Below are 20,948 nucleotides of genomic sequence, written 5' to 3' on the forward strand. Positions count from 1 at the left end.
CTTCTCTCAAGGAGTTTCCAGTCTGATGTGAAGCGGGAAAGAGTGCAGGATTTCAGGTCAGAGGGCAAACATTCAGACCCCAGTTCTGCAATTTAATACCTTTAGGAGGTTTTTCCATCTATAAAATGAGGGTTTTGGATTCTAGGTCTAATCTGTGATCCTGAGCTTAAAGAACAGACATAGAAAACAGTATACTATAATATTGAATGGAATGGAGGTAAAGTCTCTGGAAAAACTTGAAGAGGGAAAGAGCATTTTTATATGCTTACTTCATAGAAGAGGTGGCACCTGAATTAGGCCTTGAAAAAGAGGAGGTTTTTGACAGACAATGAGAAAGGAGTGCAGCCCAAGAATAGCATGGTGCCTGGCTCATAGTAGGTGTCTAATAAATGATAGTTGACTGACTAATTGGACTGCTTTTGTGCAGTTAGGTATGAAATGGAATAATGAGATTGGAGATAAGCCAGTAGTCAGTTTGGCTCAAACATGGATTATGGGAAGAGGAGACATATGAAAAGAGGAAAAGAAATTTATAATTCAAATGTGGAAGGCCTTAAATGCCAGGCTGAGTAGGTTGTGGTTTATCCAATAAGGAACAGAGGACTTGTTTTTTTAGCTAAATGATATAATCAGAAGTCAGCATTACAAAATGTATTTTGTTAGTTACGTGGAAGATAGATTGGAGAAGAAAGATAAGTGGTAGTTAGATGAGTCAAGAAATTAGGAGAAGGGACAAGTCTTCCCTGATCCCTTCAGCTGCTGGTGGCTTCCCCTCCACCCTACCCAACCCTCTTCATTGCCCCTACCTACAGTGTTCACAACTACCTTGGACTATTTCTTTAAAGATCCTCTACTTATATATGCCTGTCCTGTCTCCTTTATTTTGTTTTGTTTTGTTTTGTTTTGTTTTTGCAGGGCAATGAGGGTTAAGTGACTTGCCCAGGGTCACACAGCTAGTTAAGTGTCAAATGTATGAGGCTGGATTTGAACTCAGGTCTTCCTGAATCCAAGGCCAGTGCTTTATCCACTGCACCACCTAGCTGCCCCTTGTTCTGTCTCCTTTGACAGGATGTAATCTCCTTGGGACACAGCACTGGTACACAGTAGGGGTTTAACAAATGTTTGTTAATTAAATAACTGATATTCCTTTCAAAGAGACCTCATTTAAGGGCTAGGAGCCTTAGAAAATATGAGTGGCTGACATTTGTACTCAAATGGTACCATCTTTGTTTATATTATCTAAAAACATCCTAAAGCCCTTTGGCAATGAAAAGTTATTATCAGTCCATTCTGTTCCTTCATCAATTAGAGGTAAAATTCACCTGTAGCCTCTGACCAATTTCTGGAAATCTAGACTGAAGTTAAGTGGATGGATTGGCTTAATGCAGCCAGATCCTTATACCTATATAATATGTATATATTTTCTCCTGTAATAGAATGTAAGCTCCTTCAAAACAGAGATTACTTCACTTTTGTCTTTGTATTTTTGCCTCATAGAATTCCAAACTTCCACCTAAGCATGGTTCACTCATCACTTCCTCTACAATGTGTTTTCTGATCCCTAGAACTGTTGGCACCCTTTCTCTCTAATTTCCTTGTATTTAACTGCCTTATACTTAATTGTGTATATATTGTATATGTATGTATGTATGTATGTATGCATGTGTGTATATATATATATACATATATATATATACATATATATATATATATATATATATACACACACACACATAATGTTGGATTCCCTGATAGAATGAAAAATTCTTAAATTGTTTTTTGTCTTCATATTTCCAGTACCTGGCCCATAGTAGATGTTTATTAAGTGCTTATGAATAAATTGACTGATTTTTGGTAATGATCAACACCTATGGACTGAGAGGTACCTGTACTAAGTAGAAAGTATAAAATGTGGCACACACAACGTCTCTTTGATTATATGCCTAGGAACTGAGGATATGGTTCGTTCTTCCTACATTGGCTGATTTCCCCTGGTTACCTCAATCCAACTTCTATCTGTCCAAACTATCTTAACTCTTATGAGAATTCTGCCCCCTTTTCAGCCTAGTATCCCCAGAGTGATACATATAAATTCAACAGGCTGGTTTTCCATGTCATGAGGATATATACATATATATATATATATATATATTCATCAAATCTAATATGTTTTTATATAAGACATTATACATCTTATCTACTCATCTAGACTGACTTCATGGCAAAAATAATATCTTCTTTTAATATCCACCATAGCCTGATGCTATAAACATATTGTCCAGTGCTTAGCACAGTTCCTGGAACATAGTAGGCACTTACTAAATGTTTATTGATTATTGATTGATAGTAGGGGCTCAGTGAGTCCTCTTTGAATGGAATTGGTTTTCCCTTTCAACAAAGCCTAGAGGTTCAACAGCCTTGTGGCTTCTTCCTTGGTTTCATCTGCTGCTAACAGCTTAATTCCCCCCTTCTAAAGCTTCCTACCTCCCCAGGGACCAGTCACTAAGCAACTGTTCTTTTCTGTCTGAATTGCTACAGGTGAAAGAAAATATAATGGAGGGAGTCAACTGGACATCCAAGAAGGATTTTGTTCTACTGGGGTTTTCAGAATACCCAAAGACTGAAATAATCATCTTTCTTTTATGTCTGGTGATGTACACAGTAATCCTACTGGGGAATAGTATTATTATCGCTCTGACTATCCTGGATTGTCACCTTCACACCCCAATGTATTTTTTCCTCAGTAATCTCTCCTTTTTGGATATCTGTTTTACATCTTCGTTTGTCCCCAAAATGTTGGCAAACTTCTCATCAGAGAGAAAAACAATCTCCTTCTCTGGGTGTTTTATTCAAGTGCATATCTCCCTTGCCATGGGGACCACAGAGTGTGTTCTTCTAGCCACAATGGCCTATGATCGGTACATGGCCATCTGTAATCCCCTCAGATACCCAGTAATCATGAACAGGAGGCACTGTGTGCAGCTGGTTGTTGTAGCCTGGATTGTAGGTTTTCTCAACTCGACCATGGAAACAATTCTTGTAATAGGGTTGCCCTTTTGTGGGAAAAATATAATTGATCACTTTTTTTGTGAAATATTAGCTATACTAAAGCTAGCCTGTGTTGACATCTCTTTGAATGAGATCATTATGCTAATGGACAGCATAGTCCTTGCATTCTCCCCATTATTGTTAATTGTTGTCTCCTATATTTTCATCCTCTCTGCAATCCTGAGAATTAACTCTGCAGAAGGGAGGAAAAAAGCCTTTTCTACTTGTTCAGCACACTTGACTGTTGTGATTGTGTTTTATGGGACTATCCTCTTCATGTATATGAAACCCAAGTCCAAAAATTCAATTACAGACAAATTTATCACATTATTCTATTCGGTGGTGACCCCCATGCTGAACCCCCTCATCTATAGCCTTCGCAACAAGGAGGTGAATGGAGCCTTGAGAAATGTGTTGAAAAGACTGCCATTCATGAGGAGCTAATGAGATACTTAACCCTAGTCATTAGTCCTTTTCTCTCATGACTTTGACATAAGCAAGGTGAAAGTTGAGCTGATGCCATATTTAGATATCTGAGGGTTTTTTTAGTTTTTACTTGTTGAAGAAAAGGACTTCAAATATAAGCAGAACAAAAGTCCTGAAGATGAACCATCACCCTCTAATTTTTATGCAAATTTCCTCTAAAATAGACTGCCTGAAATTTTGCAAAGTAGATAAGTGGTGAAAAATGAGTGCTTCCTTAGCATAGCTATTTGCCTCTGCCCAAATCAAAGAGATTTCTTGTCCATTTTTAAGGTCGTCAAATAAAACTTAGCCTTTCTTTGGAACTTGCCAAAATTGAGTAGCTCACCAAAAACACCATCCTAGTTACCAATATCCTTCTCCACAAAATCATCATAGTTTTTGCATAAGACTATGCACCAAATGTGATGAAATGAAGACCATCACCCCCACTTTATGTTCTGGATGATATTGAGTTCCCTTTTCAGTGCTATGTCTGGGGATAAAACTATTTTTTTCCTATTGACTTCTACACTCCCACAGAGGTAATGAAACAGATTGCTTGATAGATTTTAGCAAAACCTAGCCACAGGAAGAATCCACACTAGGACTGAGTATAAAGGATGTGTTCCAAGTAAGTTATCAGCATGTTAATAGAAAATCAGGATAAGGCCAAAACTAGATGTTTTCAAAGGCAACCAATCTAGAATGCTAAATATGAAGTGAGCCTGGGGAAAAGGAAGGAGATCATCACAGAATAAGGCTAAGAGAATACTACAGAGGAGGATAAAGAGAATTGACAGTTGCCAATTTCTCTCTCTCTTTTTTTTTTTTGGCGGGGCAATGGGGGTTAAGTGACTTGCCCAGGGTCACACAGCTAGTAAGTGTCAAGTGTCTGAGGTCAGATTTGAACTCAGGTACTCCTGAATCGAAGGCCAGTGCTTTATCCACTGGGCCACCTAGCTGCCCCACCAATTTCTCTTAAGAAACATGTCAGTCACAGGTAGCTAGGTGGATTTGCACACAGTTGCATGTCCTTGGAGTCATCCTTAGCTCCTTCTTCACCCCATATTTAATCAGTTCCTTATTGATTGTGGCTCCACGAAATCTTTCTTATCCCTCTCTCCACTCATATAGCCACTAACCTAGTTAATAGCCCTCATTATCTCTATCTGGTATCTGGCCACTGATCCCAACATTCTCCTCATTTTCCAGGCTTATGTGGCAGTACTCATGATATCCCTGGTTTTATACATCAAAGGCAATATCCTCTTATTTTAAAATTTTTCAGATGAGGAAATGGAAACTGAGAGAGAGCAAAAAAACTAAGATCACATATAGAATACATAAGAGCTTCAGGATTCGAACCCCAAATTCAGTGCCTTTCCCATTTCTACCTCGTCATCTTGTCTCCTACATTTCAAAAGTCATCATTTAGAGGTTACTACACTATAGTGGGGATCAGAGAGCTGGTCCAGTGGAAAGAACACCGAGTCTGGAGTCAGAAAGACCAGAGTTCAAATCTGACCTCATATACATACACTAGGCAAGTCACTTAAAACCTGCCTGTATTAAACTGGAGAAGGAAATTGGAAACCACTCAAGTATCTTCACCAAGAAACCCCAATGGACAGTTGATCCATAGGGTCACAAATAGTTGGGCATGACTAAATAACCAAACAACAATAATGCTACAGTGTAGTCAGAGACTGTCATCGAAAAAACATACCACATATATAGGAAGTGCCTCAAATGAACACACTACATTTCCAGAATGACCATCTGTTCTAGTAGCCAGGTAGCAAGAACAAGGATGGAAATATTTAAAAAATAAAAGATCTGGGAGTATATACCTGCTCACTTTGGATTAAACAGAGGACAATTTTTCAAGGTATTTCTTATGTCAAAAGAGGAAAGATACAAGGACTCTTTTCCTCCACAATCAAGAATTCCTTTCAAGTGTCATCCAGTGTCATGTGACTTCTCTGTAGTTCACAGGTTCTGTTACCTAAGTTCTGACCTTTGTGTTTGTGGTTTTTCTGGCTCAATCACCATGATTAAATACATAATTATATAATCCATCCAATCCCAGATGAAGCCTCCCTATTTATCCCTCCCATATTCTTCTTGTATACAAAAGGGTGAGATTCTCAAATCTAAGGCTTTCCCTACAACCCACCTTACCAGGAATAAAGCCATGGAAATGAGGGTTGATAAGAAAGGTCATTATATGAGCTTGTAAATATTTTTTGAATCTTAACTCTATAAATCAGTATACTAGTTCTTCCTCCCAATCATATGTCATCTACAAATAGAATAAATACCAAAGTCATTGATAAAAATACTAATTAAAACATGAGAAAGAAACAGAGTTTGGGGACAATTTGAGACCTACTTTTAAGACTCTATTTGAGATCTGTCTTTAAGTTGGTATGAATCTGATAGTCATTTTATCAGCCATTTTATCAGCAGCAAACAAAGTCAATCAAAACATACTATCATATATCTCACATAATTCCATTTTTACCAAAAGAAAATTTTTGGTCAGTCTCGCTCATGATTAGAGAAGCCAGAAGTCTAATGTAGACTAGGAGTTAGAAAAATAATAAATTAAAAATTCCCAACTAAGCACCAAATTAAAAATCAGGAAAATCAAAGAAGCGATTAGTAAAATTCAAAGAAAACCATTAAAATAATAAATAAAACTAGGAACTGGTATTATAAAAAACAATTAAATAGTAAAATCATTGGTTAATTTGATTAAAAAAAAGAAAACCAAATTAAATTATCAGTATCAAAAATGAAAAGAGTGAATTCACCATGAATAAAGAAGAAACTAAAGCAATTAATGGGAGCTATTTCCCCCTATTATATGCCAAATAAATTTGACAATCTAAGTGAATTGGCTAAATATTTACAAATATATAAATTGCCCAGATAAAAAAAGAGGAAATAGAATATTAAAATAAGCCCATCTTAGAAAAAGAAATTGAACAAGCCAACAATGAACTCCCTAAAAAACAGTCCAGTGCCAGATGCATTCACAAATGGATTCTACCAAACATTTAAAGCAAAATTAATTCCCAAGCTAAATAAACTTTTTTTTGAAAATTAGACCTAGAAAGAGTCCTACTAAATTCCTTTTATGGCACAAATATGATGCTGATCCCTAAATCAAAGAAATGAAACCAGATAAAGAAAAGTATTGTGAGAAAATAATAGGGTTTTATGAGACCCAGAAGGCCTGGCTAACCTTTCTTAAGGCCTAGATGCAGGAGAACTTCAAAGGAAATGTAGATTAAACTTCTTGATTACTTAAAGGAAGTTAGCTCATGAACCACCCTCAAGTCCAGTAAACCAATAGATTTGAATGATGCTAGCCAATTAGCTTTGAGCAGTGTGGAAGGGCAGCTCTCTTCCTGACCTCAGTGAGCTTATGCTCACACAGTCCCTCTCTTCCTCCAGGAACTCAGAGGAGCAGCCACATGGGCCATTCTCTCCCTCTTGATCCTAGATAGGCCTTGTGATCTTTCTGAGCCATGTGTTCTATCTTTACTAATATTTAATATGCTTTAAGAAATGTCTAATGCCCAAAACTAGTGCTTTAGCCTCTAATTTCTAAGTAGTTATATATTAGAAACCCCAGCTATGTTTCCCTAAAACTTGGGACAGAAATAGGGCAACTGGGGCAGCTAGGTGGCACAGTGGATAGAGCACTGGCCCTGGATTCAGGAGTACCTGAGTTCAAATCCGGCCTCAGACACTTAACACTTACTAGCTGTGTGACCCTGGGCAAGTCACTTAACCCCAATTGCCTCACTAAAAAAAAAAAAAAAAGAAATAGGGCAACCTCATATAAGTTTCAATTCCACAGTATAAAGCAATTTCCCTAATGAATATTAATGCAAAAAATTTAAATAAAATACTAACAGAAAGATATAGCAATATATCAAAAGATCATATACCATGACCAAGTGGGATTTGTACCAGGAAAACAGTGCTGGTTCAATATTAGGAAAACTATCATAGGGGCAGCAATGTGGCACAATGGAGAGAGCACTAGTCCTGGAATCAGGAGGACCTGAATTCAAATCCAACTTCAGACAGTTGATACTTAGTAGTTCTGTGACCCTGGGCAAGTCACTTAACTCCAATTACTTTGCCAATAAAGGACAAAAAAAACCCTATTAGCACAATTGACTATATCGATAACAAAACAGAAAGAAATCATATGATTATCTCATTAGCTACAGAAAAAGTTTTTGACAAAATGCAACCGTTCCTATTAAAAATACTTGAAAACAGGGGGTCAGAGCCAAGATGGCAGAGAGTAGCCAGCAAATCGCATGAGCTCTCCTTCTGTTCCCTCAAAAAGAACATTAAATCAAGCCTCTAAACAGATTCTAAAACTACAGAACCTGAAAAAAGACAGAGAGACACAATCTTCCAACCAGAGATAATTTAAAAGATTTCAGGAAAGGTCAGTCTCACTCAGGCAAAAGGGAGGCTCAGCTCACTGCAGTGCAGCATATGGGAGAGGGTCAGGGCAAGTCAGCAGGAAGCTGTGTGCCATAACCGACCAACTGAGGCCCTTGGATCCTGGCACAACAAGCCGGTGGCACAGCAGAACAGTGGCGAAACCCACCTGCACCAGCTGAGAGGGCAGGTTGCCAGCTGGAGGGATACCCACAGGACAGGTGCCAGAAGGCCTACTGATCCCAGAGTACTTGGACAGAAAGTACAGGGCCAGGTCCACTGATCCCAGTGTGCTCTGACAGGAAGTCCAGGGCAGTGAAAAATCTACAAGCCATAGAGTCCTCAGTGTAGAGAGCCAGTGACACTGGCTCCTATATCCCAGCACAAGAAACTTGAAACAGGGACCCTGGTACCCCTAGAGGAGACCTCAACTTTAAAAAAAATAAGCTGCATTATGAGTAAGAAACAAAAAAGAGCTCTCAGCATTAAGAGCTTCTGTGTTGACAGAGAAGAGGTAAACACAAATTCAGATGAGGACAATACTCCCAAATTGCATACATGTGAAGCCTCAAGAAGGAAGATGAATTGGTCTCAAGATCAAAAAGCCTTCTGGGAGGAGCTCAAAAAGGATTTTTAAAATCAATTGAGAGAAATGAAAGCAACACAAGAAAATTATGAAAAAAGAATCAGTAGCTGGGAAAAGGAAGTACAAAGATTGACTGAAGAAAACAATTGCTTAAAAAATTCATTTGGCCAAATGGAGAAAAAGGTGCATAATCTCACTGAAGAAAACAATGCCTTAAAAAATTCATTTAGCCAAATGTAAAAAAAAAAAGGTGCATAATCTCATTGAAGAAAACAATGCCTTAAAAATTAAAATTGGACAGTTGGAAGATAAGGAATCCATGAGACACCAAGAATCAGTCAAGCAGAATCAAAAGAGTGAAAAAATAGAAGAAAATGTGAAATACCTCATTGGAAAGTCAACTAATCTGGAAAACAGATCCAGGAGAGACAATTTGAGAATCATTGGACTGCCTGAAAGTCATGACCAGAAAAAGAATTTAGACATCATATTCCAGGAAATTATTAAGGACAACTGCCCTGATATTACAGAATCAGAGGATAAAATTGTCATTGAAAGAATCCACCTATCACCTCCCGAAAGAGACCCCAAAAGGAAAATTCCAAGGAATATTGTAGCCAAATTCCAGAATTATCAGGTGAAGGAGAAAATACTCCAAGCAGCCAGAAAGAAGCAATTTAAATATCATGGAGCCACAGTCAGGATTGCTCAGGACCTAGAAGCTTCAACATTAAAGAATCTCAAGGCTTGAGATATGATATTCCAGAAGGTAAAGGGGCTTGGACTGCAGCCAAGAATCCATTACCCAGCAAAACTGAACATTCTCTTTCAGGGGAAAAAATGGACATTCAATAACACTGGGGACTTTCAAGGTTTCCTGAGGAAAAGACCACAACTGAATAGAAAATTCAACCTTAACATACAAGACTCAAGAGAAATTTTAAAAGGTAAACAAGGAAAAAAAAGTTACTCAGTTAGGTTAAACTGTTTACATTCCTGAGCAGGAAGATAATACTTATAACTCTTGAGAACTGTAAATGTATTTGGGCAGACAGAAGGATTATACACAGAAGGTATAAATATAAATTGTCTTTGATGTGATGACATAAAGGAAATTAAGGGGTTAAAAAGGGAGCTTATAGGGAGTAGAGGAAAAGGGAGGTGGAATGGGGTGAATTACATCATATGAAGAGGTGAAAAAACAAATTATTACAATAGAGGGAAAGAAGGGAGAAGTAAACATTGTTTCAACCCTACTCTCATTAGATTTGATTCAAAGAGGGTATAACATATATGGTCATTTGGATGAAGAAACTTATTTTATTCTTTAGGGAAGTAAAAGGGGAAGGGAAAGGGGGGGCACTGATAGAAAGGAGGACAAAAGCAAGGGAGAAAAGGGTAAAGAGAAGGGAGGGGGGTGATAAAAAGGGAGGGGAGAGTGGGGGAGGCAGGGTTAGGAACCAAAACTGGTTCAACATTAGGAAAACTATCAACATAATCAACCACATCAATAAGAAAACTAACCAAAATCATGTGATTATCTCAATAGATGCAGAGAAAGCTTTTGACAAAATACAGCACCCATTCCTAATAGAAACACTAGAGAGCTTAGGAATAGGTGGAGCTTTCCTTAAAAAGTAAGTATTATCTACCTAAAACCATCTGCAAGCATTATATGTAATGGAGATAAGTTAGAGGCCTTCCCAGTAGGATCAGGGGTGAAACAGGGATATACATTATCACCTCTATTATTCAATATTGTACTAGAAATGTTAGCATTAGCAATCAGAGGAAAAAGAAATTAAAGGAATTAGAATAGGCAAGGAGGAACCAAAACTATCACTCTTTGCAGATGATATGATGGTATACTTAGAGAATCCTAGAGAATCAACTCAAAAATTACTTGAAACAATTAATAACTTTAGCAAAGTAGCAGGATATAAAATAAATCCACATAAACCATCAGCATTTCTATACATGACCAACAGAGTCCAACAGCAAGAGATAGAAAGAGAAATTACATTTAAAGTAATGGTAGCTAATATAAAATTCTTAGGAGTCTACTTGCCAAGACAAACCCAGCAAATCTATGAACACAATTACCAAACACTTTTCACACAAATCAAATCAGATCTAAATAATTGGAAAGATATCAATTGCTCATGGACAGACAGAGCTAATATAGTAAAAATGACAATTCCACCTAAATTAATTTACTTATTCAGTGCCATACCAATAAGACTACCTAAAAATTATTTTATAGAGCTAGAAAAAATAATAAGAAAATTCATCTGGAAAAACAAAAAGTCAAGAATATCAAGGGAAATAATGGGGAAAAATGCACAGGAAGGTGGGTTAGCTGTACCAAATCTGGAGCTTTACTATAAAGCAGCAGTCATCAAAACGATCTGGTACTGGCTAAGAAATAAAATGGAAGATCAATGGAATAAGCTAGGCACAGGAGACACAGTAGTAAATGACATTAGTAATGCAGTGTTTGATAAACCCAAAGACTCCAGCTTCTGGGATAGGAATTCAGTATTTGACAAAAACTGCTGGGAAAACTGGAAGATAGTGTGGCAGAAATTAGGCATAGACCAACATCTTACACCTTATACTAAAATAAGGTTGAAATGGATATATGATTTAGACATAAGAGGTGATACCTTAAGTAAATTAGGAGAGGAAGGAAAAATATACCTTTCAGATCTTTAGAAAGGAGAACAGTTTATGACCAAACAAGAGATACAGAATATTATGAAATGCACAATGAATGATTTTGATTACATTAAATTAAAAAGGTTTTGTAAAAACAGAAGCAATGCATCCAAAATTAGAAGGGATGCAGAAAGCTGGGAAACAATTTTTATGGCCAGTACTTCTGATAAAGGTCTCATTTCTAAAATATATAGGGAACTAAATCAAATGTATATGAATCCAAGTCATTCCCCAATTGAGAAATGGTCAAAGGATATAAATAGGCAGTTTTCTGATGAAGTAATCAAAACTATCTATTGCCATATGAAAAAAATGCTCTAAATCACTATTGATTAAAGAGATGTAAATTTAAACAACTCTGAGGTACCACTTGACACCTATCAGATTGGCTAATATTACAAAAATGGAAAATAATGAATGTTGGAGAAGCTGTGGGAAAATTGAAACACTAATGCATTGTTGGTGGAGCTGTGAACTGATCCAACCATTCTGGAGAGCAACCTGGAATTATGCTCAAAGGGCTATAAAGCTGTGCATACCCTTTGACCCAGCAATGCCACTCTTGGGTCTTTTTCCTAAAGAGATCATAAAAAAGGGAAAAGGACCCACATGTACACAAATATTTATAGCTGCTCTTTTTGTGGTGGCAAGGTATTAGAAATCGAGGGGATGTCCATCAATTGGGAAATGGCTGAACAAGTTGTGGCATATGAATGTAATGGAATTCTGTTGTGCTGGAAGAAACAATGAGCAGGCAGATTTCAGAGAAACCTGGAAGGACTTGCATGAACTGATGATGAGTGAGATGAGCAGAACCAGGAGAACATTGTACACAGTATCAACAACATGGTGTGTTGATCTATCATGATGGACTAGATTCTTCTCACCAATGTAATGGTACAGAAGAGTTCCAGGGGACTCATGATGTAAGGGGATCTCCAAATCCGGGAAAAAAAAGAACTGTGGAGTATAGATGCTGATTGAACCATATTATTTCTTTTGTTTTTGGTGCTGTTGTTTTTCTATTTTGAGGTTTTTTCTCATTGCTCTGATTCTTCTCTTATAACATGACTAATGCAGAAAAAAATACTTGAAAACATCGGAATAAATGTAGCTTTTCTTAAAGTGACAAATAATAGCTATCTAAAACCATTAACAAGCATTACTTGTAATGGGGATAAGCTAGAAGTGTTCCCATTATTCTCATTATTCAATATTGTACTAGGAATGGTAACTATAGCTTTAAGACAAGAATTGAGGGGGCACCTAGATGGTGCAGTGGATAAAGCACTGGCCCTGGATTCAGGAGGACCTGAGTTCAAATCTGGCCTCAGACACTTGACACTTACTAGCTGTGTGACCCTGGGTAAGTCACTTAACTTTCATTGCCCCCCCCATGACAAGAATTGAAATAATTAGAATAGGCAAGGAAGAAATAAAACTATCACTCTTGGCAGATAACATAATGGCATATTTAGAGAATCCTTGAGAACCAATTAAAACACTAGTTGAAATAATTAAGAACTTGAGCAAATTTGCAAGCTATAAAATAAACCCACATAAATCATCAGAATTTCTACATGTGACCAACAAAGTCCAGTAGAAAGAGAAATATGTGGGAGTCTACCTGCCAAGCCAAACCCAATAACTACACGAACGCTATTACAAAATACTTTTCACACAAATAAAGTCAAATTCAAACGATTAGAAAAATATCAATTGCTCATGTGTAGGCTGTGTTAATATAATAAAAATGACAATTATATCTAAGTTAATTTATTTATCTATTGGCATACTGAACTACCAAATTATTTGATAGAGCTAGTAAAATAATAACACAATTTATCTCCAAATACAAACATTCAAGAACTAATGAAAAAATGGGAAGGTGATATAGTCACACTGCATCTCAAAGTGCTTTATAAAGCATTAATCATCAAAACAATATGGTACTGGCTAAGAAATAAAATGGTGGATCAGGTACACAATAAATGGTAGTAAATGACCATAGTAATCTTGTATTTGATATACCCAAAGATCCAAGCTTGTGGGACAAGAATTCAACATTTGAAAAAACTGCTGGGAAAACTAGAAAGCATTTTGGCAATAACTAGGTATAGACCAACAAATTACACCATATTCTAAGATAAGATCAAAATAGGTGCATGATTAAAACATACAGGGGGTTAACATGGGCAAATTAGGGGAACGTGGAGTCATTTACCTGTCTGATCTATGGATAAGGGAAGAATTTATTAATAAAGAGACAGAGAGCATTTTGAGATGTTAAATGGATAATTTTGATCACATTAAATTTAAAAAGGTATTACATAAATAAAACCAATGTAGACAAGATTAGAAGGAAAACAGAACTCTGGAGAAGAAATTTTTACAATAAATATCTCTGATAATAACCTCATTTCTCAAATATACAGAGAATTGAATCAAATTTATAAGAATGCAAGTCATTCTCCAATTGAGAAATGGTCAAAGGATATGAAAAGGCAGTTTTCAGATGAAGAGATCAAAGGTATCTACATTCATAAGGGGGAAAATGCTCTAAATCACTATTTATTAGAGAAATTCAAATTAAATCAACTCTGAAGTACCAACTCACACCTATCAGATTTGTCAATATAGCAAAAAAGGAAAATAATAAATGTTGGAGGGGATGTGGGAAAATTGGGATACTAATGCACTTTTGGTGGAATTGTAAACTGATTCAAGTATTCTGAAGAGCAATCTGAATGTACACCCAAGGGGCTATAAAACTGAATATCTCTGACCCAGGAATACAACTACTAGATCTGTATCCCAAAGAGATTTTTTTAAAAAAAAAAGAAAGAAAAAGTGATCTATTTAAACAAAAATATTTATAGCAGCTCTCTTTTTTGCAGTGGCAAAAAATTGGAAATTCAGGGTATCTCCATCAATTGGGGAATAGCTGAATAATTGTGCTAATGATGGTGATGGAATACTATCATGCTTTAAAAATGAAGAGCAGGATGATTTCAGAAAAACCTGAAAAGGCTTACATGAACTGAAGCAAAGTGAAATGAGCAGAACCAAGAGAACATTGTACATAGTAACAATAATATTATATGATGATCAACTATGAATGATTTAAGTATTCTCAGCAACACAGTGATCCAAAACAATTCCAAAGACTCACAATGAAAAATTCTATATATCTCTAGAGATACTGATGGTGTCTGAATGCAGATCAAAGCATAGTGTTTTTATTTTATTTTGTGATGGGGGAAGGTTTGGGGTCTATGTTTTCTTTTGCAATATGTGTAACCTTTATAAAATTACTTAGTATCTCAGGGAAGTTAATGAGAGGGAAAGAATTTAGAACTTTAATTTTTTTTTCAAAAGATGTTAGAAATTGTTTTTATGTTCAACTGGAGATAAACAAAATTTTAAAAAGTAAATAAACTTTCAAAATAAATTATATATGTCCGATTTGTTATGATAATGCCAAAACAAAAAATGAATACATTATGTAACATAACATGAGGAGTTATATTATATTTTGCATTTAGCTTTATGAGGAAGATACATTCACTTTTCCTACAGACATGTAAGATGTAAAGTCCAGACACTTTTCCCTTATTAAAATCTTATTTCCAAGTCAATTAAAATGGGTTTGAGAAGTCTACCCTTTCTAGCAATGCTCAAGAAAACAGTCATGTTAAAGCTGAAAATAATTTGAAGGAATGATAATATCTTAAATATTCACAGTTTTTTTTTTCCTGAGGGAACCTCTCTCTCACACACATCCACATTTATAGGCATATATATGAATTCATTGACAAAATAAATTGTCAAATACACAGCAAAATATTTATCGTTTCTTTTTTTGCTGTAGAAAAAAACTGGAAACAGTCATCAATAGAGAAATGACTAAACAAACGGTGGTAAATAAATGAAATAGAATATTAATGTGCAATGAGAAATGATGAATAAAAGGATTTTATTTAGGATAAGGAGGTATGGAAAGATTAATATGAATTAGGGAAACCTTAAACAATCAGAATGTAGAAAAAATATACAAAATATGCTGATGTCAGCAGGGGAACCACTCTCTGACATCCAGCTTGAAGGACCTACCTTTTCGGGGAGGGAGAGTAAAAGTAGAAAAGGGAATGCTCCCTGAGGGGAGCTCGTCTTTCCTGTCAGGGAGTTTCTGGGAGCACACTGCTGAGGCTGCACAGCTGTTTCCTATTGAAACTACAGACCCCAGATGGTGAATTAATAAAAACGAGTCCAGCTCTTTGAATTAGCTGAGCCAAAAGCAAGTTTGGGGACTGTGTCAGCCTTTCCTAGAGCCAGGGAGCTTATCCATTTTTCTCTTTCTCTATTCCCTTGTCATTGGCTTAATTAATTTAACCTCTGCTGTGTATTTTATTCCCATTAATAAAACCTGATTTTTTGTGTGTGGAAAAGAGGCTGTTAAACTCCTTTCTTATCTGCCTGGGAGAAATAACTGAAAAGGCAGTCTGGAAGGGAGGAAACATTGGACCTAGAGTCCCCTCATTATTTTCTGACCCCCAGTATTATGGCGAACCACCCAATTAACTCTCCCGCTATTAAATTTGGCCCCTACAATGTTAAAATATTTCCACATTAGTCATGTTGAGAAAGAACGATCAGAACAAAAGGGAAAAACAATAAGAAAGAAGAAACAATAAAACAACAAAAATATGAAAATAGTATGCTTTGATTTGCATTAAGACACAATAGTTCTTCTAGATGTGGAGAGCATTTTCCATCATGAGTCTTTTGAAATGGTCTTGTATCATTGTATTACTGAGAAGAGCCATTTCTATCACAGTTAATCATCACACAATGTTGCCATTTCTGAGTACAATGTTCTGGTTTTGCTAACTTCACTCAGCATCAGTTCATGTGTGTTTTTCTGAAATCCACTAATCATTATTTATTTATTTATTTATTTTTTGCGGGGCAATGGGGGTTACGTGACTTGCCCAGGGCCGGTGCTTTATCCACTGCACCACCTAGCTGCCCCTCACCAATCATTTTTTATATCGAGGTGACTTGAACCTATGAGATCCCAACAACTCGTAATCAGGGATTTACAGCAGGAAAGGATAGTCAAGATCATCCTGCTGAACCATCTTACTTAACAGAAAAGGAAACTGAGACCTAGAAAGATTCAGTGATCTGGGCAAACTCACACCGTAGTATGAATTCAACCCAGGTCTTCTGACTCCAAATTATATACCAGATGAATCAGTAGAGGGGGACAAAAAGCTCTTCTATTAAAGTCACCAATTCTTTTCAATATTGGATACATACAGATGAGTAAGCACGTTGAGTTTAGTGATGTGAGGATCTATTATGCTTTCTATGTTTGAAATTGTGTTTGATCTTTCAATTTACCCATTGTTATACTACTAACTAATACAAAACATACAATAAAATTTTTTCTTCTTGTCTGCCTTTCATTTTTCATTAGGATACTGGCAAATGTTTTTAATGGTTAAAGATATCATCGGTTTACAGATTTACAGTTGGAATGGACCACAAAGCCATCTAGTCCAATCCACTTATTTGACAGATACAAATCTGAGGCCCATAGGGGTCATGACCTTGCCCAAGCTTACATGGGTAGCAAGTGACAGAGGTCACTTAAAGGTACTGGGCCCCTGGAGTCAGTACACATTCCACTGACTAGAACTCTTATTCATTAGGACTGGAGATATTTATGTGTGAGTCAGAATGATTATTTATGAGAAGTAATATGGTACAACACATAGAGTGCTGGCCTCAGAGATGGAAAGATCTGGATCCAAATCCTATTTCTGACATACTAGCTTTGCGACCCTGGACAGTTCATTTAATTTTTCTGTCCCCAAGTAATTTTCTTAACTTTTTAGTTGCTGAACAAAGTCCTAACCCATAAAATAGTACAGGGAATTGATTTGTTGGATTCTGCTTTCCCTTTAGTCTATGGGCAAAAATCCATCATTCCCAAATTTTTCAGTTTTACTTGCACACACTTGTAGTTTCTTTTTCTTTTGTCCACATCTACAGAATCATATTCCTCTGAGCAAAGCCTTTTGGGGTAAAGATAGGTGATATTTGTAATTATAGAAGAATTTTTGATATTCCAAGTCTCTAACATCATTGAGAAGTTTTCCATAAGGCAAGAAAATCCTTCCAAAAGAAGGCAGAACTGGGAAAGATTGTTGCTTCAAAAGAAAATATGAAAACAAAAACCAAGTTGAGATAATTGGGTCTGTGTAAAGTGAAAAAGTTAGGGGCATTATTCCTTAGTGTATACTGAAGTTCCTGAGTCACCAATTGAAATTGCCCAAGGGATAGATTAGGTCCCTGAAAAGAAAGTATTAAATTGTTTTCCCACAGAGGCCATGGTCCTCCAGAGCTTAAGTCCTGGTTTTAGGACTATGGAAGAGCTAGAGTAACACAGCTGAATGTTCCATGAGATCAGCTTAGTAGTCTCATGCATGAATTTTTTTCATGTATCCTAAGCATAAGCCAGGTCTGACTATGCTACTTCTCATCTTGTTCTGGAGAAGAGAGAGAGAAAACCTCCCCACTGAGAATCTTCAGGCAAATAGCATGCAATTGGTGCTGATATTTCTGAGAATGTTGTGTTTGATAACTTCATGAAATCTTCCAGAAGAGGATCCTAAAGCCTGTTGGGACTCTAAGATGCTTTAGAAATCAAGCCAGTAGCAGAGAAAGAGGAAAATAATGCATGTTTGGAGGTAGGTGGGAGTTTTGAGGTCTCCATGATGACATCAAGAGTGTGTTTTGATACCTAGCCAAGTGAAATTATTTAAAAAATTCCTGGAAACTCAGATTATTATGAGTTTCTGAAATTCCAATGTAGTCTCTGGAGAAGCAAGCACTTGTTATGTTAAGAAGGAAGCACAGGAGATTGCTTACCAAGCAGCAAAGTTTTCTGATCAGTGTATTCTGTCTTAAGGATCACTAAGCTCTTGAGGTGGATTTACTGAATGGGTTACCATCATTTTTCTCATATCGAATCTGCAATGGTGACAGTAAGAGGTTAATGAGACAAGGGAAAACTTCAAAATTTTGTCAATGGCCTGCTGAACATCCCTACCCAGATGTCTTATATTCTTCTCAAACTAAAACTGTCAGTGTATTACAGTGGAAAGAACACTAGCTTTGGAGTCAGAGAACCTCAGTCCAAACTGTCTCTTAGTCATAATGTAACCTTGAGCAAATCATTTATCTTCCCTAGGTCTCAGTTTACTCATCTATAAAATGAGGGTATCAGACTACTTGGAGTTTGCATTCTCTTGAAGCTCTAGTTCAATAATGTGAAGACCTTCAGTCCCAAGATCTTGTTTTTCTCTCCCCACCCCCAAACTCACTCCTCCTGGAAATTTCCTACCAAAGGTGGAAGAGGCATAATCCTTTTCCTGAAGGAGTTACAGCAACCAAGCAGACATATCAGGTGAAAGAACCAGTCAAGATATCTGAATAATTACCTAAAATATTTACTTTCATAAAAGGCTGCCTCAAATTGTTCCAAAAAAGTAAGAGTATTATGGCTACTGACATTTGTTGAGAAAATAGGTTAACTAGGCTGTGTCAATAGTAGCCAAATATTTCTGGTTTTTCAGATAAAAAGGAAAGGAACATCTACAAGGCTGCTGAGAGATACAAGTTATGCCACAAAGGAGACACAAAAATTAAAAAATGGAAGAGACCCTGCTCTCAAGGAATTTCCAGTCAGATATGGAGTGGAAAGAGTGTGAAATTTGGAGTCAGAGGACAAACATTCAGACCCCAGTTCTGCCACTTCCTACCTTTAGCAAGTTACTTTCTGTCTCTAGACATCCGGTTCCTCATCTACAAAATAAGGGGGTTTAATGGGATGATTTCTAACATCCCCTCTAACTCTAAATTTATTATCCTTTGATATAGATTACATATTTCATTGGGTTTTTAATCAGTGTCAATGTTTATTGATTGATAGGAGGAGTTTTTTGAATGGAATTGAATGTCACTTTCAACGAAGGCTGGAGTTACAACTCCCAGGTTCAATTTCTGTGGCTTCTTCCTTGGTTTCAGCTGTTGCTAAGAGGTTAATTTCTCCCTTCTGAAGCTTCCTACTTCCCCAGGGACCAGTCACTAAGCAACTGTTCTTTTCTGTTTGAATTGCTACAGGTGAAAGAAAATGTAATGGAGGGAGTCAACTGGACATCCAAGAAGGATTTTGTTCTACTGGGGTTTTCAGAGTACCCAAAGACTGAAATAATCATCTTTCTTTTATGTCTGGTGATGTACACAGTAATCCTACTGGGGAATAGTATTATAATTGCTCTGACTATCCTGGATTGTCACCTTCACACCCCAATGTATTTTTTCCTCAGTAATCTCTCCTTTTTGGATATGTGTTTGACATTGTCTTTTGTCCCCAAAATGTTGGCAAACTTCTTATCAGAGAGAAAAACAATCTCCTTTTCTGGGTGTTTTATTCAGATGTATATCACCCTTGCCATGGGGACCACAGAGTGTGTGCTCCTAGCCACAATGGCCTATGATCGGTACATGGCCATCTGTAATCCCCTCAGATACCCAGTAATCATGAACAAGAGACACTGTCTGGAACTGGCAGTTACAGCCTGGATTGTGGGTTTTCTCAACTCGGGTATGGAAACAGTTCTTGTAATGGAATTGCCCTTTTGTGGGAAAACAGTACTTAATCATTTCCTTTGTGAAATCTTAGCTATCCTAAAGCTGGCGTGTGGAGATATCTCCTTGAATGAAATCATCATGTTGATAGACAGCATAGTACTTGCATTCTCTCCATTATTTTTCATTATTATCTCCTATATTTTTATTCTCTCTGCCATCCTGAGAATTAGCTCTGCAGAAGGGAGGAAAAAAGCCTTTTCTACTTGTTCAGCGCACTTGACTGTAGTGACTGTGTTTTACGGGACCATCCTCTTCATTTATATGAAACCCAAATCCAAAAATTCAATTACAGACAAATTTATTACATTGTTCTATTCAGTGGTGACCCCCTGTTGAACCATATCATATATAGTCTGCGAAATAGGGAGGTGAATGCAGCCATGAGAAATGTGCTGAAAAGACTTCTATTCAAGAGAAGTCCATGAGATGCTTCATTATTCTTATATAAGCAAGGTGAAAGTTGAGTTGATATTATATTTAGATGGTCTGGGTGTTTAATCTTCTTGTTTTTTGAAAAAAGAGTTTCAAATGTGAGCATAACAAAAGTACTGAAGATGAACAATCACCCTCTAATTTTTATGTGAACATCTTCTAAAATATACTGCCTGAATTTTTGCAAAGTAGATAAGGGGTGAAAAATGAATGCGTCCTTAGCATTGTTACCTGCCTCTGCACAAATTCAAAGAGATTTCTTGTCCATATTTAAGGGCACCAAATAAAACTTAATCTGTTTTGGAATTTACCCACATTAAGGAGCTCACCAAAAACACCATCCTAGCTCCCAATCCCCATCCCCACAACATCATAATGGTTTTTTCCCAAGACCATGCACGAAATGTTATAAAATGGAAACCATCTCCCTCATTTTTATCTTCCAAATGATACAGAGTTTCCTTTTCAATGCTATTTTTTTCCTATTGAGTTCTTGCCCCTC

The 20,948-nt window shown here is 36.7% G+C and overlaps 2 protein-coding genes across 2 annotated transcripts; both read left to right on the forward strand.

The window, feature by feature from the left end:
* Positions 1–2,553: 2,553 nt before the first annotated feature.
* Positions 2,554–3,492, forward strand: LOC122752752 (olfactory receptor 13C9-like). The gene has a single exon (XM_043999651.1). It carries the CDS (start codon positions 2,554–2,556, stop codon positions 3,490–3,492), a length of 939 nt encoding a protein of 312 aa, XP_043855586.1.
* A 16,006-nt stretch (positions 3,493–19,498) lies between these two features.
* Positions 19,499–20,350, forward strand: LOC122733110 (olfactory receptor 13C9-like). Its single transcript, XM_043973556.1, has one exon. It carries the CDS (start codon positions 19,499–19,501, stop codon positions 20,348–20,350), a length of 852 nt encoding a protein of 283 aa, XP_043829491.1.
* The last annotated feature ends 598 nt before the right edge of the window (positions 20,351–20,948 follow it).

This window comes from Dromiciops gliroides, chromosome 1, assembly GCF_019393635.1.
Source record: "Dromiciops gliroides isolate mDroGli1 chromosome 1, mDroGli1.pri, whole genome shotgun sequence".
In the NCBI taxonomy this organism is placed as follows: Eukaryota; Metazoa; Chordata; class Mammalia; order Microbiotheria; family Microbiotheriidae; genus Dromiciops; species Dromiciops gliroides.